The sequence below is a fragment of the Pangasianodon hypophthalmus genome, chromosome 26 (assembly GCF_027358585.1).
Source record: "Pangasianodon hypophthalmus isolate fPanHyp1 chromosome 26, fPanHyp1.pri, whole genome shotgun sequence".
In the NCBI taxonomy this organism is placed as follows: domain Eukaryota; kingdom Metazoa; phylum Chordata; class Actinopteri; order Siluriformes; family Pangasiidae; genus Pangasianodon; species Pangasianodon hypophthalmus.
Genome location: NC_069735.1, coordinates 18545560 through 18567123, shown reverse-complemented (window position 1 = coordinate 18567123; position 21564 = coordinate 18545560). Strand labels below are relative to the sequence as shown.

General features: G+C 40.1%; 2 protein-coding genes across 4 annotated transcripts; both read right to left on the bottom strand.

The window, feature by feature from the left end:
* Positions 1-2268: 2268 nt before the first annotated feature.
* On the bottom strand, positions 2269-11411 carry LOC117596146 (microfibril-associated glycoprotein 4). Of its 3 annotated transcripts, none has more exons than XM_053229831.1 (6): positions 11274-11349; positions 11030-11111; positions 10617-10850; positions 10359-10455; positions 3217-3384; positions 2269-3086 (listed from the first exon to the last, which is right to left on the bottom strand). In XM_053229831.1, the coding sequence occupies exons 2-6, from the start codon at positions 11033-11035 to the stop codon at positions 2824-2826; spliced, it is 768 nt and encodes a 255-aa protein (XP_053085806.1). In that variant the 5' UTR covers positions 11036-11111; positions 11274-11349; the 3' UTR covers positions 2269-2823. The 3 variants fall into 3 exon arrangements, with proteins under 3 accessions (XP_053085806.1, XP_034156022.2, XP_053085807.1); XM_034300131.2 differs by having other exon boundaries at positions 10629-10850; XM_053229832.1 differs by lacking the exon at positions 11030-11111 and having other exon boundaries at positions 11274-11411.
* Positions 11412-16279: 4868 nt separating this feature from the next.
* LOC117596144 (microfibril-associated glycoprotein 4) lies at positions 16280-19986 on the bottom strand. Its single transcript, XM_034300128.2, has 6 exons — positions 19919-19986; positions 19751-19828; positions 19340-19567; positions 19015-19111; positions 18064-18231; positions 16280-16851 (listed from the first exon to the last, which is right to left on the bottom strand). The coding sequence occupies exons 2-6, from the start codon at positions 19754-19756 to the stop codon at positions 16589-16591; spliced, it is 762 nt and encodes a 253-aa protein (XP_034156019.1). The 5' UTR covers positions 19757-19828; positions 19919-19986; the 3' UTR covers positions 16280-16588.
* Between the last annotated feature and the right edge of the window lie 1578 nt (positions 19987-21564).

Here is a 21564-nt window from a genome sequence, read left to right as displayed (position 1 = left end):
ACAGTCTTAGACAGACTAGACCCTTGCAATGGAAACTGGCTCTGAGAAGTGGTTAAGTGGTAGCTCAGTGGTTAAGCTGTTGGACTTCTGATCGGACGGTCGAGAGTTCAAATCCCAGCACCGCCAAGCTGCCACTGCTGGGCCCTTGAGCAAGGCCTTTAACCCTCAACTGCTTACTTGTATAAATAAGATAATTGTAAGTCGCTCTGGATAAGGGTGTCTGCCAAATGCCATAAATGTAGAACATGAAATGTCTTTTCACTGATGGGGAAAGAGCCTGATGTAGCATGTGAGTTGTAAAAGGAATGGACTAGGTATAGTTGAACTTACTCCTTTAGGAGTAGTCTCTCTCCCTCTGTCAAGTCCTCAGGTGGGTGTGGAGACACCAAACCCAGGCTGAGGACCTCACATTTGGACTTTTCATGGTGGACAATAGGGTTGCCCCTATGAGTTTTCATGTTTCAAGAATAAAATCTCTGACCATCACATTCAAGCTGAGTACTTGAATTCCACCCAAAAGATGGCTCCACATCACCCTGCTAGTCACAACGCCAAAGTCTGTCTGCAGGGATGTGTCTTTTGTACCTTTCATAGGGGTCTTCAGGATCGCTCTTTGTCTGACCTCTCCCCACAGATCTGTTCACCAAGGGTGGCCTTACTGGTACCATTAAACTACTGGAGACATATCTCTGAGGTACACTAGAGTACACAAGCCCCTTCACCGCTACAAGGTCTTCATCCATGATCGGGTTGAGCTCAATTCATTGTGTAATCCAAATGCAAATTAATGGGATGAGTCTATCATGATGGTATTTAAATTTTATTTTATGTACATTTTTTCTGGTGGTCCATTTAGATTAAGACTTAAATCTTATTTTCAGAGTACAAAGAACTGCTCATAAACAGCTTCATAAAGGACATACTGTATATGACAGACGATGTCTGGGCAATGCCCTCAACATCACTTACCCCAACCAGGAGGACTATTCAGGCATGAACATCGAGACTGAAGGACAGCTTCACACACACTAGCCTCTGAACTCATGTCTACTGCAGTCACACATCAGGACAATGTATATTTTTTAAATTTATTTATTATACTGCAATAATCTTACTAGCAATAATGCAAGAATCTTTCCGTGGTTGTGTTGTGTTTACACTGAATGTCTCACTGCAGGGAGCAGTGAGATACACTGGCCAAAAGTATGTGCACCCCTGACCATCACACCCATACGTGCTTGTTGAACATCTCATTCCAGATTTATTCCCTCTGTGTTTGCTGTTATAATGAGCTCCACTCTTCTGGGAAGCTTTCCACTAGATGTCGGAGCGTGGCTGTGGGGATTTGTGTTCATTCAACTACAAGAGCATTAGTGAGGTCAGGCGCTGATGTTGGGATGTCGAGGAGGTCTGGGGTTCAGTCGGTGTTCCAGTTCATCCCAAAGGTGTTCAGTGGGGTTGAGGTCAGGGCTCTGTGCAGGACACTCGAGTTCTTCCACTCCAACCTTCACACACCATGTCTTCATGGAGCTCGCTTTGTGCACAGGGGCATTGTCATGCTGGAGCAGGTTTGAGTCTCTAAGTTCCAGTGAAGGGAAACTGTAATGCTACAGCACACAAACACATTCTATAGAATTGTGTGTTTCCAACTTTGTGGTAACAGTTTGGAGAAGAACCACATATGAGTGTGATCACATCGGGGGTGCACATACTTTTGGCCATATAGTGTAGCTTTTCATTATGCTGTACTGGTATAATGACAATAAAGTTGAATTGAATCCTAATTACTTCCTAATCACCTAGTGCACCGGTTTTGACTTTTTTCTTGTCTTTATTCTCAATATATTGTCATTATATTTCATCATAAATTTGGGGAAATAGAGTGAAATATTATTTTATTATTTGGTCTTCATCATGGAAAACGGTCAGTGATGAAGATTTTTAGTCTTAGTTTTTAGTGTAATGTGGTTGCAGGAGGCATTAGAGGCAATATTCTAATCAACTTTAAGCAACTCCTCTATGTTGTAATTAGCAGCATTGATCTGTAATAATGATGGAGTCACTTTTACTGTTGTCATGGCGACATTTTCTATCATCTGAAACTTCTGCAGTAACTAGAAACCCCAACTCCAACTGTCCCTATCTGGGCTGGTTCTTGTCCCTGTTTGGGCCTGCTCTTTGGAAGAACAGCTTAATTTCATTTCACTGTTTGACTACTATTTAAAATTTCATTTTTACATGTTTGAAGACAAATAATGGACACCAGAATGTTTAAGATCTTGTGTTTTATTTTTAAATGCAAAACGAAAGTTGATTGAAACCCATTTCTTGGGTTTCTTGAAACCCTTATCTTCTGGCTAAACGTCTCAGTACAGGAAAAGAGACCGGGATCAAGAAATGTTGTTTACATTTTGTAATTGTGGATCAGTGTTTTAAAATCTCGACTTAAAAAATATTTTTTTATTGAAGTAATTTCTTTTCTGTGGTTGTGGCTCAATTGCCATTCTGTTGGATATCTGGTGCACTACAGATTATGCTATACCCTATGTAGTGAGCATATGAACTCAATGTGGATGTGCTGCAGGGCCTCCTCTTTGGTGTGTGTTATTGTCTTCTGTTTCTGGGATGTGTGTGTGTGTGTGTGTGTGTGTGTGCATGTGGGTGTGAGAGAGAGAGAGAGACAGAAACCACCACCAACACCACCACCATCACCTCCAACACCAACACTTCCACCTCCACTTCAACACCACCTCCTCCAACACCACCACCATGTCCACCTCCACCATCATCAACAACAAGAATGTTATAAAGAGAAATTCATCACTATGCTACAGACACAGGTCTGATCTTCATGGTGATGTATTTGAGACCATAATCATAGGCTTTCCAATGGTACCACACATTTCCGATGGCGTAATGAGTGCCGTCCTGTCCCCACAGGTATATCCCGTTAGGGTTCGCATGGTGGCACTGACTGTACCAAAAAGCCCCGAGGTAGGATTTAGCACAGTTTCCCCCTGCATACGAGTCCTGGTCTTTATCAAAGGTGGAGAATTTCTGTCCGTTGTTTGTAGCCAGAGAATCACCTGCAGATAACACAAGCTGTCACTACAGACTCTCTCTGTATTATATGTACATTATTTGCCTTGACAATGCACTTCAGTGTTCATCTCCTTGGTGCCTGTAGTTATCTCTACATCTCTCACTCTCACTTACCTGCACCTCCATTGATGAAACCACTAATGTGGAGTGTGTAGCCGTCAGCTTCAGAATCTATAGAGAAAGAAGAATATCGAGCATAAACCGACACCCCGGCGAAGTCCTGCAGGTCCACTTTCAGCTCGTATTTCCTCTTATGTGTGAGCTGGTAGATGTGTTCTAATCCTGGGGGTAAAAGAAATATCATATGCTGAAAGATACTTACGAAAAGTCAGGTTCAACTGCAAAACTATAGATAATACAGTAGCCATTTGTAGTACACAAATGTTTAAAGAAAGAAAGAAAGAAAGAAAGAAAGAAGAAAAAGAAAATGACAAAAAGAAAGTGTGAAATGAGTGCCAAAGAATTGCAATAAAGTGTGAAAGTGCAACAACCAACCATGCAAAAGACAGAAAGAAAGAAAGAAAGAAAGAAAGAAAGAAAGACTGGGTAGATTAAATGCCCCATTTCCCAAAGTAAGAACTCAGTAAAGTGTGTTACTCAGTGTGGCAGCATGGGGAAGCTTAAATATTTGATATTTTTAATATAAAAAAATATTCAATATACAATAAAAATGCAACTCAAACAGTTCTCATGTTAATTACTGAATTAGAAATTAGTAAAATTATTAAAATTAAAATGTTTCATATATATATATATATATATATATATATATATATATATATATATATATATATATATATATACTGTTTACTGCACTTTACAGTAAACATTTAATCTCATTATTTTTGAAGGCATCTTTGCTCTCAGTCAATATATATATATATATACAGTGGCATGGAAAAGTTTGGGCACCCCTGGTCAAAATTTCTGTTAATGTGAACAGTTAAGCAAGTGGAAGATGAAATGATCTCCAAAAGGCATAAAGTTAAACATGAAACACTCTTTTGCAATATTTTAAGCAACATCAGTGTATTGTTTTTGTTTTCTAGAATTTTAGAGTGAAAAAGGGGAAAGCAGCACCCTGCAAAAGAATGGGAACCCCAGGAGACTTGAGCTCTCAGATAACTTTGACCAAGGTATCAGACCTTAATTAGCCTGTTAGGGTCATGGCTTGTTCACAGTCATCGTTAGGAAAGGCCAGGTGATGCAAATTTCAAAGCTTTATAAATACCCAGACTCCTCTAACCTTTTCCCAACAATCAGCAGCCATGGGTTCCTCTAATTAAGAAATGGCAGTTAACAGGAACAGTGGAGGTCAAGATAAGGTCTGGAAGACCAAGAAAAATATCTGAGAGAACTGCTCGTAGGATTGCTAGAAAAGCAAGTCAGAACCCCCATTTGACTGCAAAAGACCTTCAGGAAGATTTGGCAGACTCTGGAGTTGTGGTACACTGTTCAACTGTTCAGCGACATCCGCACAAATATGGCCTTCATAGAAGAGTTATCAGAAGAAAACCTCTCCTGCGTCCTCACCACAAAATTCAGCATCTGAGTTTTGCAAAAGAACATTTACACAAGCCTGATGCATTTTGGAAAAAAATCCTGTGGACCAATGAGGTTAAAATAGAACTCTTTGGCTGCAATGAGCAAAGATATGTTTGGAGAACAAAGAGCACAGAATTTCATGAAAAGAACACCAGTCCAACTGTTAAGCATGGGGGTGGATTGATCATGCTTTGGGGTTGTATTGCAGCCAATGGCACGGGGAACATTTCACGGGTAGAGGGAAGAATGGATTCAATTAAATTCCAACAAATTCTGGATGCAAACATAACACCATCTGTAAAAAAGCTGAAGTTGAAAAGAGGATGGCTTCTAAAAAATGAATAATGATCGTAAACACACCTTAAAATCCACGATGGACTACCTCAAGAGGCGCAAGCTGAAGGTTTTGCCATGGCCCTCACAGTCTCCTGACCTAAACATCATTGAAAATCTGTGGATAGACCTCAAAAGAGCAGTGCGTGCAAGACGGCCCAGGAATCTCACAGAACTGGAAGACTGTTGTAAGGAAGAATGGGCAAAAATCCCTCAAACAAGAACTGAAAGTCTCTTGGCTGGGTACAAAAAGCGTTTACAAGCTGTGATATTTGCCAAAGGGGGTGCAACTGTTACGATCGCCAGCTGGTGTGCCCATTAACTCTACTAGAGGGCACTCCACCCCGGACTCTTGCCATTGTTTTCCTTGTTTTTGATTGTTTGCTGCCTGCCCTGACCATTGCCTGTGTTTTGGATTACTCTTTTGCCTCTGCCTTGGATTATACTGTTTGCTGGTGCTCGACCCTGCCTGTTTTGACCACATTTGTAAATAACGCCTTGCATTTGGATCCCCAACTCCGTTGTCACTACTCCGCTACGTTACAGAATAATCAGCCACACCCGGATCCAGCAGCTTTTTGAGCATTCCAGGCCAATCATGGACCAACTACTGCACCTTCGGCAAAAAAACCTATCCACTGAAGAATACGTTCATCTGTTCTGTGAGTTGTCATATCAAGTACCACTATATGATGAGATCTTGTTTAAGGACTTGTTCCATTTTGGACTCAATGAGCCAACAAAGTCATTGTTACCTGGAGGGGAATTTAACTGTAGTTTAAGAGACTTCATGGACTATGCACTGTTGTTATGTGGCTGTCCTTTTACTGTGGGAGAGGCAGAGGACTTTGAAACCCCAAATAATTTTTTGGGGGGGCCAACAGCGGCAAGCTCCAGCGGAGCTTGACCCATCATGGCCACCAGCAGGTCCTGTGATTATGGTCGCCACTCCTGTGTTTTCTACACCTTCCTGTTCTTTGATCCCCAGCCCAGAGTCTCTTCCCAAGATGGCCGCCAGTCCAGACCCACTTCACAAGATGGCTGTTACACCAGAGCCTCCAGCCGTTATGGATGTCAAGCCTCAGTCTTCAGCCATCATAGATGCCACTCCAGTATTCCCGAGCATCGTGGATGTTGCGTTTGAAGACACCAAGGTGTTCCAAGGGCGTATGAGGCTGGTGTCCAGTCTGGCGGACCCACCATTGGTGTCGGTGCGTGCAGCAGGCATTCCAAGAGCTTCAGCACTGGTCGTCACAGAGACACTTCCCCTATTCTCAGTGCTCCCTGTAATGGCGGTCGCCATCCTGTGTGTTTGGGCTACACACTCCTCTGTTCTCGCTCCAGTCTGTGAATCTACCCCCGAGTCCGCTCCAGTCCATGAGTCTGCTCCTAAGCCTGCTCCAGAGTCCATTCCAGTCCATGAGTCTGCTCCAGAGCCCGTTCCAGCTCCCGAGGTGGCAGCTCCCGCTTCAGAACCTCCCAAGTCGTCGGCATCGGCATCACCATCACCATCACCTTCTCCCAAGGTGGCAGTTTCCACTGCAGAACGTCCCAAGTTGGCGGTGTCCATTTCTGAACTCTCTGACTGTCCTGTCACGGCCGCAGAGGCCGTTATTAACCTCTCTGTGCTCTCTGTTCCAGTCCCGCCTGATCTGCCTTTGTGGGCACCTGCCTCGTTAGCTCTATGTTGGTGGACATCTGCTCTGCTGTGGTGGTCATCTGCTCCGCCGTGGGGATCTTTGCTCTCCTCTGCTCTCCGGTGGTGGTCATCTGCTCCACCGTGGGGATCTTTGCTCTCCTCTGCTCTGCTGTGGTGGTCGTCTGCTCCACCGTGGGGATCTTCGGACTCATCCGCTCCGCCCTGGTGAGCTATGTTACGATCGCCAGCTGGAGTGCTCATGAACTCCACTAGAGGGCATTCCACCCCGGACTCTTGCCATTGTTTTCTGGACTCCATTTCCCATGTGTTCCTTGCCCCACATGTCATCTTACCATGTGCTACCCTTGTTTGTGTGTCATGTTCTGATTGGTTCCTTGGTTTCATGTGTCATGTTCTCATTGGTTGGTTTTGTCATGTGTTCTCCTTGTCCTGTATAAAAGTTCCTCACACATGCTCGTAGGGGGCTGATTATTATATAGCCATTCCTAGTTTCCGTGTTTCCTAGTTTACCTGTGTTTTGTCCATTGGACTGTTTTCCTTGTTTTTGATTGTTTGCTGCCTGCCCTGACCATTGCCTGTGTTTTGGATTGCTCTTTTGCCTCTGCCTTGGATTATACTGTTTGCTGGTGCTCGACCCTGCCTGTTTTGACCACGTTTGTAAATAAAGCCTTGCATTTGGATCCCCAACTCCGTTGTCACGACCCCGCTACGTTACAGCTACTAGGTACTAATTATGCAGGGTGTTCTGTTATTTTGAAAATGTAACAGATGAAAATAAAAAAATGATTTTGTTTAAAATATAAAGGGAATGTGTCATCTGTAACATTATGCCTTTTGGAGATCATTTCATCTTCCACTTGCTTAACTGTTCACATTAACAGAAATTTTGACCAGGGGTGCCCAAACTTTCGAATGCCACTGTTTGTGTGTGTGTGTGTGTCTGTGTGATAAACCGTGGATTACCCCTGACATCAAAGCTCTCCTGAAGGAGAAGAAGAGAGCTTTCAGGTCAGGGGACAAGGAGGAACTCAGGGCTGTACAAAAGGAGCTGAGAAAGAAGATCAGGGAGGGCAAGGCCAGCAAGAGGAAGATGGAGGAGCAGCTGAAGCAGCAAAACATCAGTGGGGTGTGGAGGAGCCTAAAGACCATCTCAGGCTTCAAAGCACCCCACTACCTGGTTGTGGGGGACCTGCAGTGGGTCAATGACTTGAACCATCACTTCAACCGGTTTGACCAGTCACCCACTACTCCCCCCATGCAGCTGCACCACACCTCGTCAACGGGACAGTGCCCCCCTCCCCCAGCCCCTCACACCTCTGGCTCACTCCACACCACCCCCTCACGGCCCCATGGACTCATTCACCCCCTCAGCCCACCCCTGTCTTTCACACCTGGCCAGGTGAGGAAAGAGCTGAGGAGGATCAAAGCAAGGAAGGCAGCTGGACCTGACGGTATCGGCTCCAGGCTCCTGAAATCCTGCGCAGAGGAACTATGTGGGATTAAGGGGCAAGTCTTCAACATGAGCCTCAAGCTGAGGGTGGTACCACAGCTATGGAAGACCTCCTGTGTGGTACCAGTGCCCAAAACACCGCACGCTAGAGACCTCAGCAGCTTTAGGCCAGTGGCTCTCACATCACATCTGATGAAGACACTGGAGAGACTGGTCCTGGGCCACCTATGCTCTGAGGTGAGCTCAGCGATGGACCCGCTGCAGTTCGCCTACCGACCCTGGATTGGAGTGGAGGACGCTGTGATCTTCCTGCTGCACCGTGCTCAAACTCAGCTGGAGAAGCCCGGCAGCGCTGTGAGAATTTTATTCTTTGACTTCTCCAGCGCATTCAACACAATTCAGCCATTGCTTTTGAGGGACAAGCTGGAGTGGGCTGGAGTGGACTCACATCTGGCGGAGTGGGTCCTGGACTATCTCACAGATAGGCCCCAGTTTGTGAGAGCTAGGGACTGGGTGTCTGACACCCTGACCTGCAGTGTGGGTGTCCCCCAGGGCACGGTGCTCGCACCCTTCCTTTTCACCCTCTACACTGCAGACTTCAGATACAACACGGACAGCTGTGTCCTGCTCAAGTTCTCTGACGACTCAGCCATCGTTGGCCTGATCAGTGACGACGATGACGCAGAGTACAGAAGACTGATGCAGGACTTCGTGGACTGGTGTCGGCCAAATCACCTCCTCATCAACGCGGGAAAGACCAAGGAGATGGTGGTGGATTTCCGCAGACACCGGTCTGCCCCCTCACTGGTGAACATCCAGGGAATGGACATTGAGAGAGTGGACTCTTATAAGTACCTGGGTGTTCACCTAAACCACAAACTGGACTGGACTCACAACACAGACGCACTGTACAGGAAGGGTCAGAGCAGGCTCTACCTCCTGAGGAGACTGCGGTCCTTTGGTGTGCAGTGGGCGCTCCTAAAGACTTTTTATGACTCTGTGGTGGCATCAGCCATCCTGTATGGTGTGGTCTGTTGGAGCAGCAGCATCACTGAGAGGGAGAGGAAAAAGCTGGACAAGGTCATCAAGAGGTCCAGCTCTGTCCTGGGCTGTCCTCTGGACTCAGTGCGGGAGGTTGGGGACAGACGGGTCCTGACAAAACTGACATCTATGCTGGACCACGAGTCCCACCCCCTGCGGGACATCCTGTCAGCTCTGGAGAGCAGCTTCAGTGACAGACTGCTCCACCCTCAGCGTGTAAAGGAGAGATTTCGTCGGTCTTTCCTTCCTGCTGCTGTAAGACTTTATAATGAACACTGCTGATTTATTTATTTATAAACTCTCATTGCAGTATTTACACTTACATTTATGTACAATATCAGTGTGCAATATTTTAATGTGCAATACCGTCACACTACTGGCAAGCTACATGATTCTCAACCAACCTGTACTTATGTGTATACACCCCTCTCCCTTTTTTGTTTTGTGTTAGGATTTTTGCTTTTAGCACTATTTAAGCCATTTATGTACAGAATAGTTTTTAATCTACCTTGTTCTTGTGTGCATACTCTTTCTGTACTGTACCCCTGCTGTTGCTAAATGCAATTTCCCCACTGCGGGACAAATAAAGGAATATCTTACTCTTACTTACTTACTCTTACTTATATATACTGAATCACATTGATATATCAGTGCTAAAAAGATCATATAAAATAAGAGGATTTATATGAAATAGGGGGATTTTCATTGACCGTTAAAAGTTAAAAGAAACAGGCAAAACTAGGCACAGACTTCTTTAATCAAACATGTGGGTCGACTGCAGAGGTCATGATGAAATCATTTACACTGTATTTAAGAAACCTTCACTTAAACACTGTCAAAAAGCAGTAGATTATTGCTCTGCCTGGCACCTGTTCATTTACCTGTCCATCAGCTTCTGTTGAAGAGGTGACTCTTTGCCTGAGTCAATAACTTAAAGGTGTTTTTTAACTGGCATTTATACCTAATTTCTAACAGGCTAATATTTTTGTTTCTAAAAACAAAATTTAGAAAATATGGCATGTTATATTATAAATAACTATCCTAAATGCTCTAGTTAGAACTCATAGCATATTTGAGTGGATCTGTAATACATTTATTACTGGGGTTTATTCTTTTTTTTTTCTGATTTTATTTTCATCTACTTTAATCAAATTTGTGAATGTAGTAGTTCTATCTTTCATATTGGTACCTAATAACCAGTAAGTGATCTGTGCTGCAGTTTCTTACCTAGCCAGTATTCTCCATGCTTGTTTCCAAACCCTTTCTTATAGTGTTCCCATGGTCTGTAGAAATTCACAGTGCCGTCCATTCTCCTCTGAAACACCTGGTGTGAAGGTAACATTCAACCTTTTAGCTGAATCACAGTCGTTGGTCTGATCACACAAAACAACTTCTCTGGATGACATTTAATTTAAATGAAAATAATGTTCAAAATATTAAATAAAAAATAAGTGCAACAGTATAATTCCTGTAAAGGAGACACACATCTAAACATACCGTCCAATTCCCAACTTCTGTTTTGCTTTCCCCACATCCCATGTCACAGTACACCTGTACAGGTGTGTCTGCTGTAGGGTAGATGGTGTACACACCACTGAGTCTATGTCCATTAGCGTAGACATCAGAGCAGTCAGTCGGAAACAGATCTTGAGAAATAGGAGTGCTCCCAACCAGCAGGGGGAGAACACACAACACTGAAAACACTGAACACACCATGCCCTGGAAAAAGATAAATAAAAACAATGACTTTTAAAATAAAAATAAAACATGTTGTGAAGTTACCTTTATAAAAAGCCATAAAATTGAAAAATTGTCAAACACAGCAAATTGAATGAGATGAAATTTAAAAAATAAAATGCAAGAACTAATCAAAATACAGTAATTACACACTGACTTACAATCATTTTAGTCTCCTTTAACTTTTTCAAGAAAACGATGCCTCGATTCTAAAGCAGAGATTGTGGGTTTGACCCTAGACACCTGTAAATTAAACAGCAATTTTGAGAAAACATCATTTTTTTAACTCACACTTTCTCAATTATAATTATGTTTTATTTTAAGTTCATATTCTTGTTCCCAAAGCTGCACAGTTCAAAAGAAAGTCTTTGTAACATGTAAATTAAAGATACGAACAGAACATACCTTAGGTGCTTCTCTCTAATCTCTTCTCATCTCTTTTGCAGATGTTCATCCTCCCATACTTTTAAACCCTGCTGAACTCCCAAACCCCTCCCAATTACATCATATGTGTGTGTGTGTGTGTCAAAATGGAAATTCCTGAAGGAAATTCCACTCATTGGGTCCATCACCTTATGGACCTGGTGGTGGATTTGTTCAAACTTTAATTTTTAATGAATTTTACACATACAGGTATTTTGTGTTGCCTATTATTACAGTATAATAATATAATATATGGTTATTATTGTACCTTAAACACAAACTAGTAAATATGAACATAACATCAGTTTACCTATGGAGCGATCCAAAAGTGTGGACTACCAGAATCTGTAAACGTATGAAACACTTGTGCAATATTTACTCTACAACAGTCGTTGCAGGATTGTGAAACAGAATTACGGATGACGGACTGTGCTCTGGAACTTGGCTGTAAATATCCTGACCACTAAAACTGTATCAAGGTGTTATACTAGATATTAGATTTATTAATGTTTATTTATTGCAGTTTTCACAGTTAAAAAAATTCATCCATTCATTTATCTTTCGCTTTTGTGGTGACAACAGGCTGAAAAGGTCAGTCCAGTCTTCCCTATTTCCAACCACAGCTTCTAGCTCTTCCTGGTTGATCCCCAGACATTCCCAAGCCGACTGTGAGATATAATCTCTCCAGCAGGTCCTGGGTCTGCCCTGGGGTCTCCATCAAGTGGGATGGCTATAATACAGCTCTAAGAAGCTGATCAAAGGCCATCCTTGTATGGTACCCAAACCACCGCAACTAGTTCCTCTTAATTTGGACGAGCAGCAGCTCTACTCCGAGGCTCTCCCGGATTGCTCAGCTCCTCACCCTGATTGGAGAGCAAGCCCAGAAACCCTGCAGAGGAACCTCACAATAAAGATTTACTTGACTTATCAACACATTTCCCAAATTTCCTCTTTTAAAGTACATCCATCTATATATCTATCTACATCTATCTATCTACATTTCCATTGCCTTGTATGCACGACTGTAGGTGAAGATAGGGATGTAGATTGACCAGTAAACAAAAAGATTCATCTACAAACTGAATTCCTGCTTCATTACTACAGACCGGTACAGCTGCTGCTGACCTGATCCATTTGTCAGTGAGACAGACAGGATATACCTTGATGGATTTCAACTTAATACCAAGATTGTAGACACAGCTCTTACTCTGCAAATGCAGAGACTAGATCACATGAAGTATTGACCCAGATACGCTGTACTCCTGCAGTAGCTTCCATAACAAATGTTGAGGCACATAATCATAGGCTTCCTTCAAATCCACAACACACATGTTGACTAAATTACTCATATGATACAATCACAAAGGATTCAGTACAAAAACTTTTTAGATTCCAAACATTAGTTTTCCAGCACAAAATGAAATGTTCCAGAAAAATGTTTGTATGTCAGTAAAGAAAGCAGCAGATTCCATAAGAGACACTTTTCAGATAAAAACATAATGAAGGCTGCTGGGTTTCGCTGCAGAAATAAGAAGCGAGTCGACAGTCAAAGTCTCCAGAAGAACTGTGGCTGCTTCTGCAAGATGCTCAGTAACACTTACAGCTCATTTCCTTATAAAACTGCACACACTGCACCTGAGAATGCTATTTTTTTTAAAGCGAAGGCTGGTCACAACAGAAATTGATTTTGTTTCGTTTATTACTGTTTACTGCTCTTTATAGTATTTTTTTAAATGTAGAAACATTTAATTTCTTTATTTTTGAAGGCGTCTTTGCTCTCAGTCAGTATATATATATATATATACTGACTGAGAGCATTCTTATTTATATTAAATTTATATATTAAACCCTACTGAACTCCCAAACCCCTCCCAATTACGTCATATGTGTGTGTGTGTGTGTCAAAATGGAAATTCCTGAAAGAAATTCCACTCATTGGGTCCATGACCTTATGGACCTGGTGGTGGATTTGTTCAAACCTTAGTTTTTAATGAATTTTACACATACAGGTATTTTGTGTTGCCTATTATTACAGTATAATAATATAATATATGGTTATTATTGTACCTTAAACACAAACTAGTAAATATGAACATAACATCAGTTTACCTATGGAGCGATCCAAAAGTGTGGACTACCAGAATCTGTAAACGTATGAAACACTTGTGCAATATTTACTCTACAACAGTCATTGCAGGATTGTGAAACAGAATTACGGATGACGGACTGTGCTCTGGAACTTGGCTGTAATCTACTTGACTTATCAACACATTTCCCAAATTTCCTCTTTTAAAGTACATCCATCCATCCATCCATCCATCCATCTATATATCTATCTACATCTATTTATCTACATTTCCATTGCCTTGTATGCACGACTGTAGGTGAAGATAGGGATGTAGATTGACCAGTAAACAAAGAGCTTCATCTTTCTCTTTTTCTTATTTCTTATTTATATGAAATAGGGAGAGTTTCATTGACTGTTAAAAGTAGGTATCAGAAACAGGCAAAACTAGGCACAGACCTCTTTAATCAAGCGTGTGTGTCGACTGCAGAGGTCATGATCAAATCATTTACACTGTATTTAAGAAACCTTCACTTAAACACTGTCAAAAAGCAGTAGATTATTGCTCTGCCTGGCACCTGTTCATTTACCTGTCCATGAGCTTCTGTTGAAGAGGTGACTCTTTGCCTGAGTCAATAACTTAAAGGTGTTTTTTAACTGGCATTTATACCTAATTTCTAACAGGCTAATATTTTTGTTTCTAAAAACAAAATTTAAAAAAATACGGCATGTTATTTATAATATAACTGTCCTAAATGCTCTAGTTAGAACTCATAGCATGTTTGAGTAGCTTGACTAGATTACTCATATGATACAATCACCAAATTTGTCATTGACCATTGGGCCAGGGTGCTCTGGTACATTGTGCAAGTGTTTCGTTTTGTTTTTTTTTTTACCATGGCTCTTCCCAGTCATACTACTCCAAGTATCTCCATCATTCCCATCATTCCCACATTGCATATGTGCCTGTTGAACATCCCATTCCAGATTTATTCCCCCTTTACTGTTATAATAAGCTCCACTCTTCTGGGAAGGCTTTCCACTAGATTCTGAAAAATTCTATTTCAGTATGCTCCTAAACGTGAAATAAGCACTGAGCTATATTCTGTATCTGTAATCATGTGTCCAACATCAGTAGGTTCCTCTCAAGGTTTCTTCCTCATATCGTCTCAGGGAGTTTTTCCTCACCACCCTCACCTCTGACTTGCTCATTAGGAATAAATTTAGAAATTTAAAATTTATATCTGGAATTTATATATGTCTGTAAAGCTGCTTTGTGACAATGTCCATTGTTAAAAGCGCTATACAAATAAAATTGTATTGAATTGTATTTAGTAAATACTGTTTATTGTATTTTTTGTCTTGTATATATATTCTGTGGAGAAGCATTCAGGCACGAATTTCATTGTACTTTATACATGGTACTTGTACATATGACAATAAACATTGTGACTTATGACTAATCAGTGGAAAAAAGGTTAGAAATGGCATATTATATTCTTATTTTCTTATTCTTATTTTCCAACAACTTTAAGAAACAGACACAGACCCCAGCAAGTAGAGAAATACAGTACTGTGCAAAAGTCTTCACACCCTGTTTTTTTTTTTTTAGTACAAACTTTGTTATAGATGTTTATTTTCTGACTTCTACATTATTGATTCAGTACAAAAACATTTTAGATTCCAAACATTAGTTTTCCAGCACAAAATGAAACGTTACAGAAAAATGTTTGTATGTCAGTAAAGAAAGCAGCAGATTCCATAAGAGACACTTTTCAGATAAAAACATAATGAAGGCTGCTGGGTTTCGCTGCAGAAATAAGAAGCGAGTCGACAATCAAGTCAACTGGTTCTGCAAGATGCTCAGTTACACTTACAGCTCATTTCCTTATAAAACTGCACACACTGTTCCTGAGATACTGTTTTGTTTTTTTTTTTAAGTGAAGGATGGTCACACCAAATATTGATTTTGTTTCATTTATTACTGTTTACTGCTCTTTATAGTATTTTTTTAAATGTAGAAACATTTAATTTAATTATTTTTAAAAGTCAAGGCATCTTAGCTCTCAATCAGTATATATACGTATATATATATATATATATATATATATATATATATATATATATATATATATATATATGTATAGATATATCAGTGCTAAAAAGATCATATAAAATAACAGCATTTATATGAAAGAGGGAGATTTTCGCTGACTGTTAAAAGTCATACTCATATGATACAATCACATAATTGGTCATAATAAGCTCCACTCTTCTGGGAAGCTTCATTGTGTTCATTCAGCTACAAGAGCATTAGTGAGGTCAGGCGCTGATGTTGGTGAGGAGGTCTGGGGTTCAGTCGGTGTTCCAGTTCATCCCAAATGTGTTCAGTGGGGTTGAGGTTTCATATTTTTGGGACTATGATCCTAAGACTTTTGCACAGTAATATATATATATATATATATATATATATATATATATATATATATAGAGAGAGAGAGAGAGAGAGAGAGAGGGAGAGAGAGAGAGAGAGTCTAATTTCTTGAGTCCAAAAAAAAAACACAACTAAATGCATTCAATATATAAAATAAAAATGAAAGCAAAATGAAAATAAAAAGGATAACGTCTTTATGAGCTCTGAATGTGTGTAATCAACATCCAATGATTAACTGCAATTGCTTAATATTTTCCAAGCTACGTTAAGGCTAGATTACACAGAGTAATGAGTGTGTGATGTTTAACACTGATCTCCCTGATGTACATGTAAGCATTTTATGAGTGGTGTTAATGATGACCAACACGATGTTTCAGTCGTGACGCTTTGCAGGTAAAACTGTAATGTGGGACTCTGTGAAAATGTACAGCACTCACTGACGATATCGGCAAACTTACACGTCATCAAACAAGCAAATATTTGCAAGTCTGGAATTTAAACCACTTATAAGTAATTTATTTCAAATCATAAAATGTTACAATTGTACCAGCTCTCCTTTACTTTTCACAATAATTAACACATAATAAAAAACAATAAAAAATATATAATAAAAAACACTTAAATACACTTTTCTTTCACAAAGGTCTGCATAATAGCATTAGAAAAAAATAATAAAAAATTGTTGTGTTGTTATCATCTGCATCCTCCACCACCACCACCAACACCAAAACCAAAACCACCACCACCACTTCTACCTCCACCACCATCAACAACAGGAATGTTATAAAGACAAATTCATCACTGTGCTACAGACACAGGTCTGATCTTCATGGCGATGTATTTGAGACCATAATCATAGCCTTTCCACTGGTTCCACACATTTCCGATGGCGTAATGAGTGCCGTCCTTTCCCCACAGGTATATCCCGTTAGGATTAGAACTGTGACAGGTACTGTACCAAAAACCTCCGAGGAAGCGTTTAGCACAGTTCTCAGGATACGAGTCCTGGTCTTTATCAAAGGTGGAGAAATTCTGTCCATTGTTTGTCGCCATGGAATCACCTGCAGATAACACAAGCTGTCACTACAGACTCTGTAATGTACATTGTTTCTGAAAACCGTTAATGTATATCAGCATGTGTCATCAGCAATGAAGGTTTAACATGAAGGTAAACCTGTCACAGGGTTGCTACCCATCTGGTTTTAAAGCTTTGCAAAGTTCTCCTGGATGGAGGAATGGAAACCTAGCACTACAATCTCCACTTCCCTCCTACCACTGACAATTTTAGGTCAGTTGTTTCATTTATGGTCATCTGTGGATTTTTTAAAGCAATGGCATACATATAGTCTTAGGCTATATATAGATTCCAAACATTAGTTTTCCAGCACAAAATGAAATGTTACAGAAAAATGTTTGTATGTCAGTAAAGAAAGCAGCAGATTCCATAAGAGACACTTTTCAGATAAAAACATAATGAAGGCTGCTGGGTTTCGCTGCAGAAATAAGAAGCGAGTCGACAATCAAGTCAACTGGTTCTGCAAGATGCTCAGTTACACTTACAGCTCATTTCCTTATAAAACTGCACACACTGCACGTGACAATACTTTTTTTTTTTAAATCGAAGGATGGTCACACCAGAAATTGATTTTGTTTTGTTTATTACTGTTTACTGCACTTTATAGTATTTTTTTAAATGTTGAAACATTTAATTTCATTATTTTTGAAGGCATCTTTGCTCTACAACATTTCTTTGCACGTGCCTAAGACCTTTGCACAGTAGTGTGTATATATATATATATATATATATATATATATATATATATATATATATATATATATATATATATATATATATATATATATTCTTTTACGCTTATACAATTTTTTTTCTTTATATTTAATATTTTTCTATATTTTCTTATTTTATATCAGCACAGTTGTATAAAGCATTTCACTGCGAGTCGTACTGTGTATGGTTATACATGTGACAAAATTTGAATTTGAGAATTTATTTAAATAAAAAATAATATTTGATTTTATCCATTTCAGGTTTAAAGGGATTTATTTTTGTAGTCACTATAGTCACTATTATTTATTTTTCACTATTGCCATTTTGTAGTCACTATTAAGAAAGTACTAAAAAGTAAAAATGTCTTTAAGCGTTGTTATTTGATGTTTCTGTCATATTGCTGCCCCTGACCAGAACACAGCGTTGGTCCAAGTCATTCTCTTTGAGGTCCTTAATTATTTCTATATCTTTTGCTCTCTCTCACCTGCACCTCCATTGATGAAGCCGCTAACATTGAGTTTGTAGCCATCAGCTTCAGGTTCCACAGAGAAAGAAGTGTATCGAGCGTAAACCGACACTCCCTCAAAGTCCTGCAGGTCCACTTTCAGCTCGTATTTCCTCTTATGTGTGAGCTGGTAGAGATTCTCCAATCCTTGAGGTGAACGGGAAAAAAAATGATAAAAGATATTTATTTTAAAAAATGCAAGACTGTCCAAGACAATAACCATTTGCAGTACATTCTAGATGTACAATGGATGAGTGCTAGCTTTTTAAAAGAAAGAAAGGAAGAAAGGAAGAGGGAAAGGATGAAAGAAAAGACTATATATAAAATGAATCAAAGTGCATTAGTCAGAATGGTCACATGGTGGCAGCACTGCACTGCACATTTGGCATTTTCTGTATAAAATTAAATTACCTTGGTGTTTTTATGTCTGATGTTAACTAATAAATTAGAGATTAGTAAACTCAAAAATATTTTTGTGGTTTCTTGGTAACATGACAAGCTGCATGTTTTAACTTCAAGAGAGAGAATAAAGAGAGGCTAGTAAGGGAACGACTGTTTATAGCTGCTATAACGTAAGTGAGAACAGGAACTAACTTGTTTCGCTGACGTTCCACAACAATAAATGTAACTATAAACTGATACAAAAAAATTTAGCTCTACTCTTTGGCAATTTGCTGTGGTATAAGAAGAATAAAGCACTTCAGGATGTGCTGTTATAGGAAAATAATCAAGTGGTAACATTTATTCTGCTTTGCTTCAAGCCGCATCATAACACGTCTATTTTTCTATATCATCATGTGCCAAAGTATTTTATTCCTTACTTATAGTTTGTCCTGATTTCAGGACAGGATCAAATTTGTGAATGTAGTAGTTCTGTCCATCATATCACTACTTAATAGCCAGTAAGTGATCTGTGCTGTAGTTTCTCACCTAGCCAGTATTCTCCATACTTGTTCCCAAACCCTTTCTTGTAGTGTCCCCATGGTCTGTAGAAATTCACAGTGCCGTCCATTCTTCTCTGAAACACCTGGTGTGAAGGTAACATTCAACCCTTTAGGGGAAGCACTAGTACCTATGTCAAGTTGGTCTGATGATTTATCACAGAAAACAACTGCTCTGGACTACATTTAATTTAAATGAAATTAAGATTTGAAATTTAAAAAAAAAAAAAAGAAATACAGAGCAGAGTTTCATACTGTGAAAACTGAGGGACTACGGTATAATTCCTGTGAAGGAGACACACATTCTAACATACCGTCCACTTCCCGTCTTCTGTTTGGCTTTCCCCACATCCCATGTCACAGTACACCTGTACAGGTGTGTCTGCTGTAGGGTAGATGGTGTACACGCCACTGAGTGTTTGTCCGTTAGCGTAGACATCAGAGCAGTCAGTCGGAAACAGATCTTGAGAAATAGGAGTGCTCCCAACCAGCAGGGGGAGCAGGAGAGTCCAGAACACTGAGAACGCTGGAAACACCTTGTCCTGGAAAAAGACGCAAAAATATAGATAAAGCACAATTCTATTCATTCTGAAGACATAAAACATGCTGTGAGGTTCCTTTATAAAGGGAAAGCCAGATAATTTAGAAAATGGGAAACAAACAAACCAAATGAGATTAACTTTATAACAGCGAATCTTTATATAGTAATTAGGCCATGTACTTACAGTCATTTTAGTCGCCTCCAGCTGTTCGTGAACACACTTCAATTCAAATGCAGATGTTCAGGATTTGCCCGTGGACAGCTGTAAATTAAACAAAGAATTTAAGGAATTTTTTTTACTTTCACTTTGTTCTTTATGTTTTAAAGCTCATATTCCTGTTCCCATACCCACCTTCAAAACTAACACAGTTCAACAGAAAGTATTTGTAAATTAAAGGTACAACACACACAAGGTGTTTCTCTGATCTCTTTTCAGATGTTCATACTCCCACACTTTTAAATCCTGCTGTACTCTGAAACTCCACCTCACTGCATCATATGTGAGTCAGAATGGAAATTCCTGAAGGAAATTCCAGTAAATGAGGCCATAATCCCATGTATCTGGTGATGAATTAATTTTTAACCAATTTACACATACGACTTTTCTGCATTGCCAGATAAATATGTAAACTGTTATTGTAGCTTAAACACAAACTAGTAAATAAGTGCATAACATCTGCTTATATGTGGAGTGATCCAAAAGACTGGACTACCAGAAAATGTCAAATTATGAGAGTCTTCTTCAATATTTACTCTGCAACTGCAACATTGCGTCAGGTGTGACCTTACAGGATTGCAAAACAGAATTACAGGTGAAAGACCATACTCTGGAACTTAGCTGCAAATATGCTGACCACTGAAACTATATAAGATACAAGATACTATACTATACTATCCTACACTATACTATACATCAAGATACTATACTGTATGTCAAACTTATTAGACTTATAGACATTAGACTTATTCATGTTTATTTATTTATTTATTTATTTATTTATTTATTTATTTATTTATTGGTGCCCCAACCACCTCTCAAATCAGAGGAGCAACGGCTCTACTCCCAGGTTCTCCCGGATTGAAGAGTTCCTCACTGTCATATGGAGAGTAAGCCTCTGAGGAGGAACCTCATTTCATGTGTAGTCATGACCATAGGTGAGGATAGGGATGTAGACCTAGCTCTGACACTCACTTTTTCCATCATAATGTGTGAATAAGATCCTGAAGTACACGAAGTCCTCCACCAGAGGCAAGCTCACTCTCCTCACCTGAAGGAAGCATATTGGACTTTAAAATAAATCCCTCCAAACCCCCAATTATCCCCAACTGTTCATCACATGGATGCTGCCCAACTGGCATTTAAACTGATCCCCAGCCTTCATCTTGCAGGTAGTCAGTCCACAAGATAGCTCCAAACCAACAGATAGCTCATTTTTATACCTTTCATGGATGTTAGGTGCAATGCCAGTTAGGCAGCTGGCATGCAATGAACAGTCTTAGACAGACTAGACCCTTGCAATGGAAACTGGCTCTGAGAAGTGGTTAAGTGGTAGCTCAGTGGTTAAGCTGTTGGACTTCTGATCGGACGGTCGAGAGTTCAAATCCCAGCACCACCAAGCTGCCACTGCTGGGCCCTTGAGCAAGGCCTTTAACCCTCAACTGCTCACTTGTATAAATGAGATAATTGTAAGTCGCTCTGGATAAGGGTGTCTGCCAAATGCCATAAATGTAAATGTAGAACATGAAATGTCTTTTCACTGATGGGGAAAGAGCCTGATGTAGCATGTGAGTTGTAAAAGGAATGGACTAGGTATAGTTGGCCTTACTTGATTAGGGGTAGTCTCTCTCCCTCTGTCAAGTCCTCAGGTGGGTGAGGAGACACCAAACCCAGGCTGAGGACCTCACATTTGGACTTTTCATGGTGGACAATAGGGTTGCCCCTATGAGGTTTCATGTTTCAAGAATAAAATCTCTGACCATCACATTCAAGCTGAGTAC